The sequence below is a fragment of the Leucoraja erinacea genome, chromosome 28 (genome assembly GCF_028641065.1).
Source record: "Leucoraja erinacea ecotype New England chromosome 28, Leri_hhj_1, whole genome shotgun sequence".
Classification (NCBI taxonomy): Eukaryota; Metazoa; Chordata; class Chondrichthyes; order Rajiformes; family Rajidae; genus Leucoraja; species Leucoraja erinaceus.
The window spans coordinates 26,249,580-26,261,624 of record NC_073404.1 but is presented as its reverse complement, the minus strand read 5'-3'; the positions used below and the strand labels follow the sequence as shown (position 1 = coordinate 26,261,624).

Here is a 12,045-nt window from a genome sequence, read left to right as displayed (position 1 = left end):
GCGATTTCTCACGCCTTCCGTTTTTTTTTATCTCTGCCCTTTCTTTAACCATCTGCCTTTCAATAAGAAACCGTGTCAGTTTTCAACTATTACATCCCACACTTTATTTATTTATTTTAAAAAAAAAATTTTTTTTTTTTTTTTGTTTATTTTATTAGAAGTTAATACATCACAAAACAGTACAGTGGCACCTAATTTTAGGTGCCAACTATGTAATACCGTAATCCATTCTATGTACAACCTCTAGTTTTATGTTATAAGAAAGAAGTAAGCAGGACAAGAAAAAGAAAGCAATAGAAAGGGGAAAAAGTGGAAAAATAGATGGTAGAGAGTAGAAAAACGTGAAGTGTGTATATAAAAAATAAAAAAAGGAAGAGAGAAAGAAGAAAGTAGAAATAGAAGAGAAGGCCCCTTAAAAGAGAATTTTTCAAATCTGTATTCGGAGATGTAGCTCTATCCGCGTCATGAACTGAAATCAGCAATCCTTACGGCACTGCTGCATCACATGATTCCAAAAAGTCGATGAAAGGAGACCAACTCTTTAAGAATTGGTCATATTTATCTATTAGTCGGAGTCTCATTTCTTCAAGGCGTGCTATGTCCATCATATTCCTAATCCACATTTTAACAGTTGGTGTGGTTGTATTTTTCCAAAATTTAAGTATCAATTTCTTTCCAATTATTAACCTATAATTAAAAAAAACATTTTGATCTTTATTTAAATTGGTATCTTCTCCTATTATTCCAAATATAATCCATTCCGTTTTGCTCCCACACTTTATAACAAGAGGAATTGAATATACAGTAGGAGTAAAGAGGTCCTTCTGCAGTTGTACAGAGCCCTAGTGAGACCACACCTGGAGTATTGCATGCAGTTTTGGTCCCCTAATTTGAGGAAGGACATTCTTGCTATTGAGGGAGTGCAGCGTAGGTTTACAAGGTTAATTCCCGGGATGGTGGGACTGTCATATGCTGAGTGAATGGAGCGGCTGTGCTTGTACACTCTGGAGTTTAGAAGGATGAGAGGGTATCTCATTGAAACATATAAGATTGTTAAGGGTTTTGACAACTAAGAACTGTAGATGCTGGGTTACACCAAAGTGCTGGAGTAACTCAGCGGGTCAGGCAGCAACTTTGGAGAAAAAGGTTGGGTGACATTTCTGGGCCTACTCCACTGTCAGAAGATCAGTCTGAAGACCCGAAACGTCACAACTGAGTTACTCCAGCACTTTGGTGTTTCTCTTTCTAACTTGTTACAGCAAGTTAAAGAATCTCATTGTTCTATGACAATAAAACACTCTCGACTCTTCTAATATACGCTGCCATTGGGTGGGACTCACCACCAGAAATTCAGAATCACCTCCAGTTCGATCAGCCTTGCGAGCTCCATTCCCTGTTTATAGACTCTCGACAATTTTTACACAAAATCAAATGAAGACCTGCAATGGCAACAGTTTCATGTTTAATGTGAGTCTGGGAGCTGGGCTGCCAAGTGCGCTCCACAAAGCCAGCTTACCCACTGATTGTGAAAGACTTCATTTGGTGCCATAACAATAAAGTGGCAGTTGGTGTCAACACGGCATTTGGCATCACAATCGACATCAACACTCGCAAACCAGGGGTGCGTGGAATTCAAATTAGGATCCGTCGCTAAACTGAGAGCATTTCAGAAAGTCATTATCTTTAATGGCTTACGAGGTGTTGCCAGCTTTGACAGCTATGACTGCTGAAGATAGACACAAAACGCTGGAGCAACATCGGTGGGACAGGCAGCTTCTCTGGAGAGAAGGAATGGGTGAGACCCTTCTTCAGACTGAGAGTCAGGGGAGAGGGAGATATAGAGATATGGAAGGGTAAGGTGAGAAAACGGGGGATCAAAGGGGACAAGGAACAAGGAAAATGTAGAATGGATCATTGTCAGCCGGGGGGGGGGAGGTGACAGCGAGGCACACAATCAGTAAAATCTAATCAGAAGGACAGTCAGACTGGTCGGAGAACTAGGATGGGGGGAGGGACGGAGTTTAGAAGGATGAGAGGGTATCTCGTTGAAACATATAAGATTGTTAAGGGTTTGGACACGCTGGGGGCAGGAAACATGTTCCCGATGTTGGGGGAGTCCAGAACCAGGGGCCACAGTTTAAGAATAAGGGGTAAGCCACTTAGAACGGAGACGAGGAAACACTTTTTCTCACAGAGAGTGGTGAGTCTGTGGAATTCTCTGCCTCAGAGGGCTGGTTCTCTGGATGTTTTCAAGAGAGAGCTAGATAGGGCTCTTAAAAATAGTGGAGTCAGGGGATATGGGGAGAAGGCAGGAACGGGGTACTGATTGGGGATGATCAGCCATGATCATGTTGAATGGCGGTGCTGGCTCGAAGGGCCGAATGGCCTACTCCTGCACCTATTGTCTATTGTCTATTGACAGAGGGAGAGGGAAGGCAAGGGCTACTTGAAGTTAGAGAAGTCAATGTTCATACTGCTGGGGTGTAAGCTGCCCAAGCGAAATATGATGTCGGGGAGAGAAAACGGGGAATTACAGACCAGTTAGTCTAACGTCGGTAGTGGGGAAACTGCTAGAATCAGTTATTAACGATGGGATAGCAGCACATTTGGAAAGTGGTGAAATCATTGGACAAAGTCAGCATGGATTTATGAAACGTAAATCATGTCTGACGAATCTTATAGAATTTTTCGAGGATGTAACTAGTAGAGTGGATAGGGGAGAACCAGTGGATGTGTTATATCTGGACTTTCAGAAGGCTTTCGACAAGGTCCCACATAAGAGATTAGTATACAAACTTAAAGCACACGATATTGGGGGTTCAGTATTGATGTGGATAGAGAACTGGCTTGCAGACAGGAAGCAAAGAGTAGGAGTAAACGGGTCCTCTTCACAATGGCAGGCAGTGACTAGTGGGGTACCACAAGGCTCAGTGCTGGGACCTCAGCTATTTACAATATATATTAATGATTTGGACAAGGGAATTGAATGCAACATCTCCAAGTTTGCGGATGACATGAAGCTGGGGGGCAGTGTTAGTTGTGAGGAGGATGCTAGGAGGCTGCAAGGTGACTTGGATAGGCTGGGTGAGTGGGCAAATGCATGGCAGATGCAGTATAATGTGGATAAATGTGAGGATAACCACTTTGGTGGCAAAAACAGGAAAGTAGACTATTATCTGAATGGTGGCCGATTAGGAAAGGGGGAGATGCAACAAGACCTGGGTGTCATGGTACACCAGTCATTGAAAGTAGGCATGCAGGTGCAGCAGGCAGTGAAGAAAGTGAATGGTATGTTAGCATTCATAGCGAAAGGATTTGAGTATAGGAGCAGAGAGGTTCTACTGCAGTTGTACAGGGTCTTGGTGAGACCACACCTGGAGTATTGCATACAGTTTTGGTCTCCTAATCTGAGGAAAGACATTCTTGCCATAGAGGGAGTACAGAGAAGGTTCACCAGACTGATTCCTGGGATGTCAGGACTTTCATATGAAGAAAGACTGGATAGACTCGGCTTGTACTCGCTAGAATTTAGAAGATTGAGGGGGGATCTTATAGAAACTTACAAAATTCTTAAGGGGTTGGACAGGCTAGATGCAGGAAGATTGTTCCCGATGTTGGGGAAGTCCAGAACAAGGGGTCACTGTTTAAGGATAAGGGGGAAATCTTTTAGGACCGAGATGAGGAAAACATTTTTCACACAGAGAGTGGTGAATCTCTGGAATTCTCTGCCACAGAAAGTAGTTGAGGCCAGTTCATTGGCTATATTTAAGAGGGAGTTAGATGTGGCCCTTGTGGCTAAAGAGATCAGGGTGTATGGAGAGAAGGCAGGTACAAGATACTGAGTTGGATGATCAGCCATGATCATATTGAATGGCGGTGCAGGCTCGAAGGGCCGAATGGCCTACTCCTGCACCTATTTTCTATGTTTCTATGTTTCTATCCACGAGCTCCAACGTACCCGCTATGTACATTCTACATACTTACCACGAGTTTGATTTTTTTTTAAACTCGGGAGAGCTCTTGGGTAAATTCGCATCGTGGGACAGGGCCTTAAGGCAGTAACTCTACCGCTATAAGGCATACCGCTGTAATTCTCCATCGTGGATGTGGAAAGGATGTTTTTAGCAATGGGAGAGTCTAAAACCAGAGGGCATAGCCTCATAATGAAAGGACGTATCTTTGGAATGGAGATGAGGAGGAATTTCTTTAGCCCAAGGGTGCTTTTTTTTTTAGCCAAAGGCGAGGATGTTAGGTTCTTGATTAGTAAGGGCATCAAAGGTTACGGGGGGAAGACAGGAGAATGGGGTTGAGGGGGAAAAATGATTAAACGGCAGAGTAGATTAGATGGGCTGAATGGCCTAATCCTGTGTCGATGGCCTTAGCTACAGAGCATCAAACAGGCTCAGTTGAAGGCCAGTTTTGGGGGGAGTTTATAACTCCATTGGGTCGAGATGTTGAAGGTGACCACATTTGAAATAAAGGAAATACGTTACCATGGGAACTGCAAATATTCCTGTCGCTCAGAGGAGACTCCTTTGCAGATCAGTGGTTTCTAAGTCTAATGACAACATGAGAGAAGGAGTCAGCCAGGGATTTATAATCACCACTGACATACTTTGGGTTTTACTTTAGTTTAGTTTAGTTTAGAGGAACAGCACGGAAACAGGCCCTTCGGCCCACCGAGTCCGCGCCGACCAGCGATCCCCGCACACTGACACTATCCTACACACACTAGGGACAATTTTACCTTGATACCAAGCCGATTAGCCTGCAAATGTGCACGTCTTTTGGAGTGTTGGTGGAAACCGAACATCTCGGAGAAAACCCACGCCGGTCACGGGGAGAACGTACAAGCCGGGTACAGACAGCCCCCGTAATCAGGATCGAACCCGAGTCTCTAGCGCTGTAACACAGCAGCTCTACCGCTGCCCCACTGTGTTGTGGTTTAGTTTAGCTTAGATACAGCGCGGAAACAGGCCCATCAGCCCACCCTGCGATCCCAGCACATCAACACCATCCTACACCCACTAGGGACATTTTTTACATTTACCAAGCCAATTAACCTACAAACCTGTACGTCTTTGGAGTGTGGGAGGAAACCGAAGATCTCGGAAAAAAACCCACGCAGCTCACGGGGAGAACGTGCAAACTCCGTACAGACAGCACCCGTAATCGGGATCAAACCCGGGTCTCCGGCGCTGCATTCGCTGCGAGGCAGCAACTCTACTGCTGCGCCACCGCGACTGGGTTGCTGGGATTATTGGTGCAGGATCGCTGAGCTGATTTCGAGATGCATATTCTCTGTATTTTATTGATTTAAGTCCTCAGATGCAGTTCAGTGGGGAATTCTAAAGGCAATCCCGGGGCTGCAAGTGATGGTTATTTTTTAATAAAATAACAAAGCCCAGTGTCGCTAGTGGCAGCGTTGATAAAACTAATATAACGGACCCTGGTTGGTGAAGGCGCACACAATTTAATAAAAGCAGATTTAATGTTGATTCAAATAACCTTTCCTCTTCATAGTTCAATGTTTTCGAAACTATCTGATGGAGGTGTCTCCAGCGAGGAGGAATCTCACATCTTATTGTTGCTGCAGACAAGCTCAGCTTTCCCTGCTGCCTAGGGAGGGAGTCGTGAGCATCTACTGCTGGTTATTGCATTCTCCGACGAGGAGTATTTCAGAATTCATGATCCCTGATCAGAATGATATGTTCCATATTTCATTTCGCACCGATTATTCTTACTTGTAATTGTTGACAATGTTGGGGTGCCGGCAGTAAATCTTCCCTTGGGAAAACTTATCAAAGCATTTCAAAGCACAGATCGGCCACGTAAATAAGGTGCGGATTTACTGCCGTTGTGCTTCCTCACATCCAACACTTCAATCCTCCGTTTACATTTAAAGTTTTGAAGGGAAGTGGAGAATAACTTGTAAGTTTTAACAATTGTGGAGGATTCAATAACAAAGCCCCAACATACGTGATCATTAGTTAAAATATCATTGAAATATCATTTATTCAAACTGATAATTGGTCATTTTTTAAATAAATTTCCTGAGCAATGTTTAAACTCAATTGTAGTTTAGCTTAGTTTAGTTTAGAGATACAGCACAGAAACAGGCCCTTCAGCCCACTGAGTCCGCGCCGACCAGCGGATCCACTGGCACAATCCTACACACGAGAGACAATTTACAATTTTTACTGAAGCCAATTAACCTACAAACATGCACGTCTTTGGAGTGTGGGAAGAAACCTGAGCACCCGGAGAAAACCCACGTGGTCACAGGGAGAACGTACAGGCAGCACCAGTAGTCAGGATCAAACGCAGGTCTCTGGGGCTTTTTCCACACAGAGAGTGGTGAATCTCTGGAACTCTCTGCCACAGAGGGTAGTTGAGGCCAGTTCATTGGCTATATTTAAGAGGGAGTTAGATGTGGCCCTTGTGGCTAAGGGGATCAGGGGGTATGGAGAGAAGGCAGGTACGGGATACTGAGTTGGATGATCAGCCATGATCATATTGAATGGTGGTGCTGGCTCGAAGGGCAGAATGGCCTACTCCTGCACCTAATTTCTATGTTTCTATGTTTCTATGTAAGGCAGCAGCACTACAGCAGCACCAACAAGCCTGCACATCTTATGGATGTGGGAGGAAACCGGAGCTCCTGGAGAAAACCCACGTGGTTCCCTGTTCAGAGCGAGCAGCTTGGCCACAGATTCACTTCCAAATAAAATATTTCAGGGAAATAATTTCAAGGGATTTTTGATGGAATCAGATAAAGGAGGTGCCGTGAGTCATCTCTGAACACTTACGCAATCATCTTAACATCTGACATTTAAAATAAACCTTGTTAAATGTATATCCGATAACATGGATGCTTGCCAGGACTCTGTATCTGTTGGCCATTATTATCACACTAGCTTGATTCTATTCTTCACGGTAAATGAACTGGTGGGTGAAGAATTAACAGAGAGGACGTGGATTTTATTGAGTTGTGGGTTTAGTTGAGTTGAGTTTATTGTCACGTGTACCGAGGTACAGTGAAAAGCTTTTGTTGCGTGCTAACCAGTCAGCGGAAAGACGATACATGATTACGGTCGAGCCAATTGAGTTGGAGACTTAGTTTGGTTGCATTTCTTGCTTTGTCATTCATTCGATTGTTGGCCGTTGGATTAAACACACAAGAACAGCGAATGGGAAGAAACACGCTAAATACTTTCCAGCGGAAGAACTTCAGAGAGATCACGCACAGAATATGAAGGATAACTGAACGGGGCGTCACGGTTGCGCAGCGGTGGAGTTGCTGCCTCACAGCTCCAGAGACCCAGGTTCGATCCTGACCACGGGTGCCATCTGTGCGGAGTTTTTTTCGCTCACCCTGCGACTGCGTGGGTTCTCTCCAGGTGCACTGGTTTCCTCCCACATTCCAAAGACGATCAAGTTTGTCGGCTATTTGGCGCCTTTAAATTGTCACTAGCGTGTAGGGTGGAACTAGCGGTGGGATGATCGCTGGTCAGTGCGGACACGGTGGACCGAGGGGCCAATTCCAACACTGGACCTCTAAGTTGAACTAAATTTCTTCATTGCATCTCCTGAGGTTTTCACCCTTTCCAATGGAAGATGTGGGTGAAGATGTTCCCTGATTCTGCTCATTTATAAACCCCATTGCCATGGGTGTTGGTGTGAATCAGAAGCAGGCAGCTGAGCTTCCGAGAAACATCTGGGCAGCTTTTTAAAATGCAGTTCCTTCAATAATCATACACATTAAAACACAATTTTGCCCCAAAGCCAGCAAGAGCTGAACCAAAATGATTCGACAGCTTCTGTCATCCCGAATGTCTTTCCCACTGGAGGTCATCGAAAGGACATCCAGCTTCCTGGGTTGGATTTTACTGAACAGGGTGACACAGCGGTAGAGTTGCTGCCTCACAGCGCCAGAGACTGCGGGTTCGATCCTGACTATGGGTACTGTCTGCACCGAGTTTGTACGATCTCCCCGTGACCACGTGGGTTTTCTCCGGGTGCTCCGGTTTTCTACCACTCTCCAAAGACGTACAGGTTTGTAGGTTAATTGGCCTCGGTAAAATTGGAAATTGTCCCCAGTGTGAGGGATAGTACTAGTGTACAGGGTGATCGCTGGTCGACATGGGCTGAAGGGCCTGTTTCTGTGCTGTATCTCTAAAGCCTAAAGAATTACCCAGAATCATCATTAGGGTAACAGATTGACTACTTCCTCTGCTTCAAAACAGCACCATTGGTAAAGATTGTAGAGATGGACAACTTTATATCAAAGTGATATTTTCCTAATGCCATGGTGCTAGCATCTGAAGAAGTTTTGAGCCTTTAAGAAAAGTCTCGACCTGAAACGTCACCCATTCCTTCTCTCCAGAGATGCTGCCTGTCCCGCTAAGTTACTCCAGCATTTTGTGTCTATCTCAAGGTCCCAAGGTCAGTTTATTGTCACATGCAACAATTAAGGTACAGTGAAAGTTGAGTTACCTTACAGTCATACTAAGTGAAAAGCAACAAGACAAACAGCCACATAAACATCCACCACAGTGGATTCCACATTCCTCACTGTGATGGAAGGCAATAACGTTCAATCTACTTCTGCTTTGTTCTCCCGCGGGCGGGGCAGTCAAACCATCTGCAGTCGGGGTGTTCAAAGCCCCCGCAGCCAATGATCGAAGCCCCCCGATGGGGTAATCGAAACTCCCGCGCGGGGCGGTTGAAACTCTCTCCGCGGCATGGAGCTCCCGAATCGGCCTCTTCTTACCAGAGACCACGGGCTTCACGAAGTTAAAGTCCACAGGCTCCGCGATTGGAGCTACGATTACCGTCAAAGGGATCACAAGCTCCGTGATGTTAAAGTCCCGCAGACTCGCGCGGCTTGGAGCGCCCGTCAGTCCCCAGGAAAAGCCACCAACTCCACGATGTTGGGCCGCAGGGCGGACGGAGATACGATAGGGAAAACAAAAACTACGGGTGCTGTCGGTAAGGAGTTTGTAGTGTCAGTGTGCCGGGATCGCTGGTCGGCTTGGACTCGATGGGCCGAAGGGACTGTTTACACGCTGTATCTCTCAACTAAACTTAACTAAACGAAACGAAACGCCCCAAACTTACTTTGCAAGCTGTATAAAAATTTTGAAGGGTTAAAATGTTACAGGTTCAGATGAATCTCATTCTGTTTGTGACAGCTGCAAATTTAATATCCGTTTCCTGAGCTGAGACAAATGCTAGTCCATTTAATACCTGTATCAGATCCAGCTGACGTGCCAGGAACTTGCTGGATTTTATCAAATATAAGAAGCCCATTTTCTGTCAATTACCTTTCTAATGAATGAACCTTGCTCAGCTTGATGTAGCAATCGGTCTTGGCATTTGCACTGATTCTGCTCCTGATTGTACAAGAAAGTGTTCTAGTCCTTTCGAAATAAATGCTAGCATTGTGTTTGCCTTCCATATTACCCATTCGACTTGCAATTTAACTCTTTGGGAATCCTGCACCAGCACTCCCAAGTCCCTTTGCACCTCCCATTTCTGAATTCTCCCCCCGTTTAGAAAATAGTCCACGCCTTTATTCCTACTACCAAATTGTATGACTCCACACTTTGCCATGCTGTATTCCATCTGCCTCTTCTCTGCCCACTCTCCCAACCTGCCCAAGTCCTTCTACAAAGTCCCTGCTTTCACACCACCTACCCCTTCGCCTATCTTTGTATCATCTGAAAACGTGGCCACAAAACCTTCAATCCCCCCATCCAAGAGGATCGGGGGAACTGCTCCAGTACATCGAGCACGTGGGCCGACCGCTCTTTGGACTTTGAATAATGGTGCTAAAAATTGCAGCTCCCGCATGTGTAGAACATGCAAAAAGAATTTCCCTGTGCAGTTGCATGCGTGACGAATAAAACACCATTGAACTGTTGTACCTTTAATTTTTATTCCCCAACAAAAAACTTGATTGCCTATTTACTTAGAAAGGTCTGATCATAAGATCATAAGTGTTAGGAGTAGAATTAGGCCATTCAGCCCATCATGTCTACGCTATTCAATCAAGGCTGATCTATCTCTCCCTCCTAACCCCATTCTCCTGCCTTCTCCCCATAACCTCTGACACCCGGTATTAATCAAGAATCTATCTATCTCTTGAATTATTTGCCACAGAAGGCTGTGGAGGCCGTCAATGGATACTTTTAAGGCAGAGATAGATAGATTCTTCAATAGTACGGGTGTCAGGGGTTATGGGGAGAAGGCATGAGAATGGGGTTATGAGGGGGAGATAGATCAGCTATGCTTGAATGGCGGAGTAGACTTGATGGGCCAAATGGCTGAATTCTGCCCCTATCACTTATGACCTTATATCTACTCATATTCCTATTTCCTGTACACTGACATTAACGGATTTAATTGGTTTATTAACTGCAAACCCTTTCCAGAGTTTGTTCTTCCGAGTCCTGCTGATCAATATCAGGAGCATTTCTTTGTTACCTTTTCCACGTTTGCTGATTCAACCATGTCACGGTGCATGGAGTAATTGCCAGTAACGCCTGCAATCTTATTGTTGCAGAGTCTCAGTTTGTGATGAAGATAAATTCCGTCATAACGAGTTTATTGGCGAGACCAGAATTCCGCTGAAAAAGCTAAAGCCAAATCAAACGAAGAATTTCAACATATGCCTGGAGAAGCAACTGCCAGTGAGTGATACTGCCGTTTGTGTTGATTATTCCCTTGCAGGCCACATTGGGACATAGAGTGATACAGCGTGGAAACAGGCCCTTCGGCCCAACATGCCCACACCGGCCAACATGTCCCAACTACACCAGTCCCACCTGCCTGCGCTTGGTCCATATCCCTCCAAACCTGTCCTATCCATGTACCTGTCTAACTGTTTCTTAAACTTTGGGATAGTCCCAGCCTCAACTATCTACTCTGGCAACTTGTTCCATACACCCACCGCCCTTTGTATGAAAAAGTTACCCCTCAGATTCCTATTAAATATTTTCCCCTTCCCCTTGAACCTATGTCCTCTGGTCCTCGGTTCCCCTACTCTGGGCAACAGATTCTGTGCATCCACCCGATCTAATCCTCTCATGATTTTGTACACCTCTATAAGATCACCCCTCATTGCGCAGCGCTCCAAGGAATAGAGACCCTTCCGACTCAACCTCTTCCCTAAAGCTCAGACCTTCTAGTCCTGGCAACATCCTCGTAAATCTTCTCTGAACCCTTTCAAGCTTGACAATATCTTTCCGTTAACATGGTGCACAGAACTGAACACAATACCCTAGATGTGGTCTTACCAACGTCTTATACAACTGCAACATGACTTCTGACACCAACATATCTTCTTAGGAAGCTGAACCTCATTGAAACGTACAGAATAATGAAAGGCATAGATGGAGTGGTTGTGGAAAGGATGTTTCCACTGGTGGGAGAGTCCAGGCCCAGAGGTCACAGCCTCAGATTTAAAGGGCACTTTTTTAGAAAGGAGGTGAGGAGGAACTTCTCTAGACAGAGGGTAGTTGATCTGTGGAACTCATTGCCACAGAGGGCTGTGGAGGCCAAGTCAGTGGATATTTTTAAAGCAAATTCTCGATTAAAACGGGTGCCAAGGGTTATGGGGAGAAGGCAGGAAAATGGGATTAGGAAGCAGAGATCAGCCATGATTGAATGGCGGTGTAGACTCGATGGGCCGAATGGCCTAATTCTACTCCTATAACTTGTGAACCATATTCCGCCCAAGTTCAGTCCGCCAAAACCCACCTGATCTCCCGGTTGCTAAACACTTCACCCCCCCCCCCCTGCCATTCCCACACAGACCTTTCTGTCCTGGGCCTCCTCCACTGTCAGAGTGAGGCCCAGTGCAAATTGGAGGAACAGAAACTCATATTTCGCTTGGGCAGCTTACACCCCAGCGGTATGAATATTGACTTCTCTAACTTCAAGTAGCCCTTGCTTTCCCTCTTTCTACATCCCTCCCACATCCTAGTTCTCCGACCAGACTGACCGTCCTTCTGATTAAATCTTATCTTTGTATGCCTCGTT

General features: G+C 45.3%; 1 protein-coding gene across 1 annotated transcript in view; it reads left to right on the top strand.

Moving 5' to 3' along the window:
* doc2b (double C2-like domains, beta) overlaps window positions 1-12,045 on the top strand; it is a 213,396-nt gene that overhangs the window by 149,380 nt on the left and 51,971 nt on the right. The window contains exon 5 of the mRNA XM_055658071.1: window positions 10,568-10,694. Coding sequence (XP_055514046.1) covers window positions 10,568-10,694 — 127 coding nt within the window. The remainder of the gene's footprint in view (window positions 1-10,567; window positions 10,695-12,045) is intronic.